Genomic DNA, 10,028 nt, shown 5'->3' on the forward strand with positions numbered 1-10,028 from the left:
AAAGTCTGTTAGTGTAATAGATGATTTATGATCGTCTGGTAATCAAACCAACTGTGAATTGAAATGTTGAAGTAAAACAGTTTTATCATCTGGCCCTAAACCCAATATTTCCATCCAGGCATCGTCTTCTGCCATCCCTGCGCACATCAAGGCATCGCGTGAGTATAAGCAGCAAGTGAAGAATATGTCATCAGGTGTCACCTCTGAGTCACTGTCTCCTAGTGCACTGCAGGCTCAGAAGCATCTGTTGGCAAGAGGTATGTATATGGCTCTCTGTGTCCTGCAAAGTGTGTTTAGTACACTAGAAGAGGAAGTTTGGACTCATTATACTTGTAGTAATTCTTTTTGCAGTAAATTTTTAATTTAGAAATATACAGTTAACTAATAAAACCATGTTTGTGTTGGTACAAATCCAAGCTTGTGCTAGTGTTATAAATGCACTGACCTGATCATGGACAGGATGCATTCTGAAAACATGGCCTGGTGTAGAATAAATTTCATTTTATGAAAAGCAAGACATTTGTCAATGTCACGGCTTGTTTGTTAATTCACAAAACTAATTACTCTGGTTACCTCAATGGTGAATGATAACTGAGGACCATAACCAAGAATGCCGTCCTGGCTGTGAGTGAAATACTCGAGTCAAGCGTCACCGTGAACTTGCGATGTGCTAACTTCCCCGTATGTCCTGTATCAGGGACCACCCTGACGAGCACCGGCGGAGGCAATGGCTCGGGCAGCTCTAGCGGCAAGTCCAGCAACGGAGGCAATGGAGGCAGCTCGGCCAACATGCTCTCCGGCCTGCCCCCTAACCTGAACCTGCCCTTCAACCTGTCGCGGGAGGTGGAGATCATTCGCAAGGACTCGCCTGCCTCGTCCTCCTCCCCTGGCCCCGGCCCCCTGGACTCCCCCTCCCAGGTGTCCATCTCCAAGGTGCGGACGTCCACCCCTCACTCCTCACACCCATCAGCCGACCGTGCCCTCATAAAGGTTCGCACATCACCCTCATGCGGCCCCTCAGCCAGGCCACTGCTTCTCCACTACCTCTCCTTAGTTGGTATTTTATTTTGTTGTGGAGATTAGCCCCTCCTGTGTCTCAGGAACCCGTGCATCACTTCCTGTGTTGTGGTGTCCGCACCAGACACCATATAAATTTGTGTTCAAGTCATTTAAACTAATTTTTCAAGCTAAAGGGGTTGACTTTTACATGATGCTACTCTTAGGGGTGAAATTCACTCCCCAAAACACAACCTTTGGGCAAAAGTCTTTCACAAGGGTACTATTGTTGTAGGGAGATGAAATTTACTCTTCCAGGAAACTTTTAATAATTTTGTGTTTGGGATTACTAAGCATGGATATTACTTCTCCAGGGGGTCAAATAGGTTTCTCAATGGAACAAATCATAGGCTTGGAGGTTTGAATCTTACATGGATGTTGCTTTAGTCCTCAGCAGACCATGTTGAAGCCTAAGCAGGTATGAGTTTTATAGAAAGCTACTCTGAATGGGCTTATTCCTTCATTGAACACACATCCTTTGGTGGGAGGGGGTCGACTTTTACACAAATATATATGGTCGTCTTTCCATCTCAGCATTTCCTCCCATGGATGATGCACGGTCCCCAAGATACAGCAGAGAGCTTTGATCCATGTTATTGTGGCCTTGATTTAGTTTCTTTTGTTTTCTTCACAATCTAACCTTTTAATATCCTTAGTTTTGGTAGCTGCCTCACCTAACATCAGGACAGCCTAACATGCGGCTTTATAGCATGGAAGCCTTTTTGAAGATTATAATGGGAAATATCTAACATTCTCAGTTGGCTTGTTCATTTGACTGGGAAATAACATAATTATATATGATGTAAATCAAAATGAAGAAAAGAAATACTGAACATGATGTAAATACAAAGAAGAAATTGCTTTGAACAGGAAGCAAAGTGATAAATTGATTAAAATATATTGTCTTAAGTCATACTCATTTGATCTTACAAAACAAGAGCCTTTAGTGCAATATTGAGGCTTCTAAAATATAATGATGTCTTGACTGATGCTGAAGTAGAATTTCATGATTGATAAAAGTTTGCTGAAGGGAGGATTTTTTTATTGCTTCTCAGCCATAAAATATAAAGCTGTTTTATAATGTAACTGGCAATTCATATTAGAATTTCGAACAGAATAGGAATATAACTGTTCCAATATTATTTTTTCATACTTCAAAATATTACAGTTGCTTAGTAGACACTTGCTAAAAATATCTGCTTATTCTAGATTTCCTGTTAGAGTTTATATGCTTAGCTTTTTCTTGCCTCCCTGTCATTCTGTAATAGGACTTTTCAGTGAGTTGTATTTTTTATGTTTTTCTTATGAAGGCTGTACTTACTTTGTATCCGGGAACTTACTTTTTGCTTTGATATTTTTGTTGACTTGTGCTTATTGAGTTTCCATTTTATTTTTGTATTTTGTGTATATTAATTAACATTTTTCTTCAGGTTTTAGCCTTTCAGTTTTACTGCTCACACATTCTTTATATTTTCCTTAATCTTTAATTTAATTAACTTGTGTCTCAGTAACACTAAACTCACACTTTTTAACAGTTTTTGAGTATTAGAGCATGTGAACTCTTGGGTTTCCTAGCATCCAGAAGTACTAAGATACTTTGCACCATTTTTTTTTCAATAGCCAGAATCCTAAAGTTGCTGTCTTTAAAGTTATTATTTTCACTTTGAGCTAATGGCCTGCAGGAGTAATGTAGTCAGCAGGCCAAAAAACGTGCTGTTTAGCAAATTGAGTTTGTTTTCTTTCTTTCCACTCGGCTGGTCTCATAAATCAAACATTACCACCATCACCCATCACTGCCCTCCCACCCTCCCCCCTCCCTTATATTACTTGTATGTTGTGACAGAAGTGTTCATTCTGCTCTCATAATTAAAGTTCATTGCCTATACCTTGTTTCAGCGAGTTTGTCAGAATCTGTGCTCACCACATGGCTATAGCTTTGTTATGAGTGCTTCCACACATGACAATACATTGTTTCTTTGGGCTGTTGTATGACATGCTCTTGACATATTTTTGTCCATGGGATAAAAAGAATGCAGTCATGTCTGCTTTTGATGCTGCTCCCCACTTCATACTGTCATGATAAATGAGTCAGGAGTGGAGGAACAAAGCTGTTGTCTTAGGGTGGGAATCACTCTTGAGTCTGGAGCAAAGTATAGTTGCAATTTTGTTTGTGCTCCCATCAACACTTCATTGGTTGTAATGATGCTCATTTACTTGTTGGGTCAGTCAGGGAGCACCGTCAGTTGGACAATGTTCAAGTCCTTGAGATAGTACTCAGTGATTGAAATCCTTGAGAAAGTACTCAAAAGTCCTTTTAGCTGTGCCTCACACTTCAGTTAGAACCTTATACCTGCAATTTCCAGAAAATAATTCATGTTAATCACCTTGAGAGCTACAAGCAAAAGCACTTTTCTTGGGGTTAAAGTTGCCAAGTACCAACATATTCTTATTTTTCCATTCTTGTAGGTGGGCATCATGGATGACTTAAATTCATTATCACAAAGTATATAACTTAGTCATCCCATGATGACCATGTCACGAATGAAAAACACAAACATATATATGTATTGGCACTTGACAAATCTATCCCAAGAAAAAATGCCCTCCTGAAGAACTTGTACATGTCGTCATGATGCATTTGATTCTGGTAGTGTTTCTATTTTAAGGCATTAGATCAACTCATTATATAAACTTGACACGTGCATAGAGAGAAGGTGGCACCCTTATCCACTTGTACATACTGCACCCAAGGCATGCAGGCATGTGCACACATACCTCTGGGACGAGTATGTTGGGTTGACATGACACAAACTAACATGAGGGGATGTAAGGCTGGGCATCCATTTGGCCGGTCTGTGATGCGCGTCTGTGACTGGGTCTGGAGTGTGCATCAAAAAATGTTTATGCTCATCTTACTTAACTTTTGAGGTGGGAAAATTATAAAAAAAAGAGAATTGTTGCAATCACTGCAATGGGCATAGCTGTAGTTGGATCAGTTGATGCTTCTTTGCCTGACACAGACACGGGTCACAGACACATAGACGTGGCCTAATAGTACTAGATTAAAAGTTATCTAAGAAAACTGGGTTAAGGTTTGGGTGAAGTAAAGTCTTGGGTGTTAGTTATTCAGCAGTTTCATTGAGTGTTGTGATGTGAGCTGCTGCCAGGGCCCACAACAGTAGTACTAGATTTGCCAGTTAGTATGTATGCACCTTTCCACTTAGTACTTATCAGGAAAAAAAGCTAACCAGGTAAATTAGGCTGATGGATGAAATTGAACTATTGTCAAAATAAAGAATGCTCTATCAATCTTTATTTTGAAGAAAGTTCATTTTGTATTGCAGCTTAATTTTGCTGAGTAAATATTTTACCAATGCGAGTACAAATTATTTTCGTGGGTACAAAGTGACAACATTTTTCCCATTTGAATGGCATGTGAAGTCAGCCATTCCTCCTTCTTGAAATGTTCTCTTTGGACTTGTTGAGCCCCACCACCCTCACCATACAGAAAACTGGTAGTTATGATGATGAAAACTAAAGATTCAGGTATAGGCACTACTTTGCATACACAAATTTATCGATTCTACTTTTTATGTCTACTAATAACGTTACTATTGTTCCATAGGTCATGTGCCTGTTCTCTTTTACTACAACATAATTGACTGTGTATTTAAAACTTTAGTGTAATTATCACAGCTTAAAAATTTTAAACTGAAATTACTGTGGAATGTTACTACTTTTGTGGCTGACCTTGACATTTTAGGAAGTAGTTTTGTGATTTTCAAAAAAAACTTACAAGCTACATATGAAAAAAATTGGATAGGGACGTAATTTTGAAACATTGATATAAAACAGATGTGAGGAGGAAGTGCCTTAATTGTTTATTTTTTCTAGGATGGTTTAGGAGTAAGGTGCCGGTGGTGACTGACGAGTAAATAAACTCATCTTTATTCCTTTAACCCAAAGCATTAGTAGCGGTGGTGTCTTCCAGGATGGTGGGGTCCTGCTGTAAATATTCAGTTCTGTACATGATAATGATTTCACTCATATTAAGTTTGGCTATTTCTTGTGGAGCAGCCAGTGAGCAACAGCAGCAGTAGCAGTAATAGCAGCAATACCAGCAGCAACCGAGTGGATGACACCCACACGCCGGCCCAGCGCCAGGCAGCTGCTCGTCTGGCTCTGAGGAAGCAGTTGGAGAAGACACTACTCAGGGTGAGGCAGATTTTTGTGAGTTGTTTTGTTTTTCCACCTCGTCGCCTACTCTCCTCTAACTTAGTGTTTTAAGCCTTGTAAAGTCAGGTACAGTGTTGCTTTCCCTGCTCTCTCTTATTGCTGTTTGCATGCTAATTGCTCTCCTGGAATTGTTAAGTGGATGCTGTCACCTCTCCTGCAGTCTCACTCTACAGGAGTTTCAACTCAAGCCCACCCTTATGCTGTCCTATTCTTTAATTATGCGCGATTTAACCTGTTTCTTCATTCATACCTTTCACACGTTAACTCAGGAAAATCCTTTCCTTTGCATTTGCTCCTTTCTATGACTTTGACTCTTTCAAGAGAGGATTTTAGACAATTCTTGAACTAAATTTAGTTTTCAGGCTTCTTCCTGTTGTCTTTTTATAAGAACAACAAGTTGAAGGTCATTTTCCTACTCTACTCTTAAGAAAAGATTACTAACCCTATTTAACATTACAATCATACATATTTTTTTCATGACTGTATTTGATATATTTACTTAATTCATGTATTCTTTCTCCATTTGCCATTATCCCAGTTCATGCTATCATTTATTGCATACTTTTTGTCCATTTCACAGTCAGTGCTTAGCAGAATTTAGATGCTATTAATCTCATAAGAACAAGACAGTATTCAGCAATAGACATATTTCTTCCTCCTCAGATTCCACCCCCCAAACCACCTCCTCCAGAGATGCATTTCATCCCTAACCCCAACAACACTGAGTTTATCTACCTACTGGGCCTGGAGCAGTGTGTGGAGCACATCCTACTCAATGGCAAGATGACGGATCCACACCCCATGCCCTTCATCTGTTCTCAGTGTGGAACAGACTTCACCCCTGCCTGGAAATGGGACAAGGCTTATCTCAAGTCCAAAGGTTAACACTCGCTGCTGTTTTCTTCCCAATGTAGACTCCTCAATGCCTATAATGCCTTAGATTGTATGCATTGATTGACACTGGCTTTTGTTCTCTATCCCCAACACAATGCTTCCTCTGGGAACTCCCCTAGAGGTGGTGGCCATGGTAGAAGTTTCCAGTTCTCTTTGGTTAAGCCTTTACTCAGTTCTGTTGAGCTCCTTTGTTGGAGGTCCCCCTACCTTTGCCCCATTTCACTATACCAGTCTTTAAATCTGGGATGAATCCATCTTCAAACCACAATACAATACCAGTCCACCTCAGGTCGAAGACAAGGCATTTCCTAATGTTCTCCACCTCTTTCTGATGTTAGTGTTTTCCATCCTGTTCATATACATTCTCTTAATTATATCTCTGTACCAGATTCTTTCTGTCTGCGCTGACTTCTACAGTTCTGGGTTACCACTCTTTCAGTCCATTTTTACTCAGTTCTATTGGTGCTATGACCTGCCCCAGTTCATATCTTTTTAGTTTCCATAACAATATCTTTAACCTTTGTACCCACAAATGACTCATCCTTTTTGTTTCTTTTACAGTCAAAGGGGAGAATGGTCGGGAGGGTAAGGTGGTGTGTGAGTTGTGTGTCACCACCAACCTCAAACAAGCCCTCAAGCAGGAGCACACCAACCGGCTAAAAGCTGCATTTGTAAAAGCGCTTCAGCAAGAGCAAGAGATAGAGGCTCGCATGGCGCAGGTATGGCCAAAGAAGGTACAGTTTTGACGTGTTTTTGTTTTGTAGCACTAGTAGTTGGAGCTCACTGTGGGCTGGTATGGTAATATGTGCAGGCCCACACAAAAAGTGTGCAAGGTGATACCAACCACTGCTGCCACTTGAGTCATTACCAGGCAACTAGTCCCCTGAACCTTGCCCATAGTATACCCAGATTAGCATTGGCCATTAAGCTTAGTATGTCCAACTTCTCTTGACATGACCAATCATATATAGCACCATTTGCATTTGATGATTTTCTTGGTTTAGCTGTTTTTTCTTTATCAAAAACAAAATACTCAGTCAATCATCAGAAAAGTGGGCTTAAAGCACAGTAACTTAGCAAATAGGCAGGGCTTGGGGACTTGTTGGCTGGTGGTGAGTGTACCAGCCAAGCCAAGAATAGCATGCACTGTTCACTTTGTTGTCCTTGGTGAGACTTCCTTGATGGCTGGCCTGAGTCCATCAAAGGCAGAGGTCTCCCTAAATGTCTGCCACTCAGGCATCTTGGTGATTATGTTCCTCTTGCACTGTGTAACTAATGATTTTTATTGAGTTGTTTTTCATAGTTACATGTAATCTGTGTTGAGTAAAACAATTGCAATAATGAATAAGCATGGAACTGGAAGCTGATCTGTATTATATATATATATATATATATATATATATATATATATATATATATATATATATATATATATATATATATATATATATATATATATATATATATATATATATATATATATATATATATATATATATATATATATATATATATATATATATATATATATATATATATATATATATATATATATATATATATATATATATATATATATATATATATATATATATATATATATATATATATATATATATATATATATATATATATATATAAATATATATATATATATATATATATATATATATATATAGATTTATATATAAATATATATAAATATATATATGTATATATATATATATAGATATATATAACTTGACAAGTTGTCTCAAGGAGTCAATAATTATAAGATAATTTTCTAAACTTGATTGGTTTCCATGTTTCATGTGTTGATCAAAATCTCCTTCAAAGCTTCTTAAAAGAATGGATGTGTTTGCTACCTTCCAGCCTGCACCATACAAACACAAGTAATATGGGCCTGAGGCTGAGTTATAATGACCATAGAATTTTTTTTGAAATACAGTGCATGTGCTCCTTGGCTGTTATTGTAGCTCCTATGTTTAAGATTTTTAATGTAGATAGCTAACCTCTTTGCTACATCACTTACTACAGTGAGTGGCATATCTGTATGCAGAAAAATAATCATGAATTTGTGATGTGCAGAATCAGGTGTGTGATACCTAAGCCTCTTGATTTCAGGTGAACTTTCTCCTTGTTCAACATCTTCCTTTTTGTTTTTTGCTTTTTTCTCATCATTTTCCATTTCCATACTTCATATCATCTCTTATTTTATTTCTGCCCTGATTGCATTAGTCTCTTGCATAATGTGAGTGAGCGCTGATAGCTTGGTCAGTTCAGGAACAGTTGCAATTTTGAGTAAGCCTGTCATGAGATATTGCCTACTTCATCGGGGACGACACTCAAACGGGAAGGAGATTTAGATCTAATCTTGAATGAGTCGATATGCGAGTCAGTATCCAGTGAATCAGTATCATTTGATGAATAGAAACGAACTTCACATGTACTTTGGTGGTTGCAGTGAGTTACTTTTTTGAGATGTCTCACATGTCAATCATAATGTCTTATAAAACTGAGGCATATACTTTCTTACAGCCAAGACATCTTATTCAGCAAGGTGTACTTGATCAGTAAAATTTACAATGCTAGGCATTAAATAATTTGTTCCTTGAAAACATGTTATAATCAGCTTTGCACATCAGTAAATTTTCTAAGAACTATATGAATAACATTTTATCACATTAAATCTTTTATTTTTTATGTAAGTATTATTATTAGATGGATTTTAAACCCACAATTGATTTTGCCTCTGTATCTGTATTCTCAAGTTATCAAGGAACATACCATCCCTTGTTATATATATATAATTTGAAAAAATAAATAGGCCATCCCTTGGCATATGTGTTGGTAACAGCCGTCCCTTAGCATATGTAGAACACCCACCAATCTGCCTCACAATGTGGACTGTGAATGGCAGTTCAGTGTTTAGCATTTGCCTGCTTAGTGCCACGAGCTCCCACCCTAGCCATAAACACAGTGTTCTCAGCACATCTGTGATGCTCCTGGAAAATAAATCCTGTCTGCAGAGGCTTGGTCCTGGTACCCTTTGCCACATAATTCAGTGTTGTGTGCAATGCCCATCTTATTTTCAGCTGCTATTTCTTTATTCATCAGGATCAGAGACATTACCGAAGAGAGGTCGGCAAATCCTCGCCAATCCCAAATGTTTACAACCGGGAGGATCGCCGCCGCTCAGGAGTCATGGCAGACTCAAGTGACTTCTTGACTGTAGGAGGGAGGGGGTCGTCATCCTCGGTTGTCATCTTGCCACGTCAGGTCAGCCGGAGGAGCTGGATCAGGCTTAATATACACTTGGGGCTGTCACTGCCTGGGGGCAAACTAGGCGCTTAGATGATCACCAACACACGTGCGAAGGGGATATTGTAGTGGTGGCGTACTGGGTGACCTTTCAGTGTTGGGTGTGACATAAGAGTGACCTTTTGGGTTGGTCATGGTGTTACACCTCATTGTGGCAGACTCTAAACTGTGATCATTGACCACTGTAAATGCAGTATTTTAATATATTTTGAACAATACATAGAAAGCTTGGATCATTAACTAATTGTATTGAAAGCTTGGATCATCAATTAATTAAGTGCAATTTGAAATTTATTAAACATTCATAAAAAAATTAAATGGATATAAATTTATGATTTTATTAAGTTTTGTTTTCTTCCCTCAGTATTGATTCATTTTGCACATTGATCCCATAAGCTAGAGTGAAGTGATTTTAACCATCGACATGGTCCTGAGGTATGGTGTTGGACAGGACTTCAGTATACAGTGAACCCATTATTTAACATCTTGATTCAGCCATTGATAATAGGGTGTAGTGAATC

General features: G+C 38.4%; 1 protein-coding gene across 20 annotated transcripts in view; it reads left to right on the forward strand.

Moving 5' to 3' along the window:
- LOC127004572 (transcriptional repressor p66-alpha-like) overlaps positions 1–10,028 on the forward strand; it is a 158,195-nt gene that overhangs the window by 142,136 nt on the left and 6,031 nt on the right. For 12 of the 20 annotated variants that reach the window (XM_050872424.1, XM_050872421.1, XM_050872435.1 and 9 more), the window contains 6 exons: positions 119–257; positions 698–1,053; positions 5,134–5,286; positions 5,956–6,172; positions 6,748–6,920; positions 9,304–9,465. In XM_050872424.1, the coding sequence (XP_050728381.1) occupies positions 119–257; positions 698–1,053; positions 5,134–5,286; positions 5,956–6,172; positions 6,748–6,920; positions 9,304–9,465 (1,200 nt within the window). The remainder of the gene's footprint in view (positions 1–118; positions 258–697; positions 1,054–5,133; positions 5,287–5,955; positions 6,173–6,747; positions 6,921–9,303; positions 9,466–10,028) is intronic. The other 8 variants (XM_050872434.1, XM_050872433.1, XM_050872437.1 and 5 more) reach the window with 8 other exon arrangements.

Source organism: Eriocheir sinensis, chromosome 28 (genome assembly GCF_024679095.1).
Source record: "Eriocheir sinensis breed Jianghai 21 chromosome 28, ASM2467909v1, whole genome shotgun sequence".
In the NCBI taxonomy this organism is placed as follows: Eukaryota; Metazoa; Arthropoda; class Malacostraca; order Decapoda; family Varunidae; genus Eriocheir; species Eriocheir sinensis.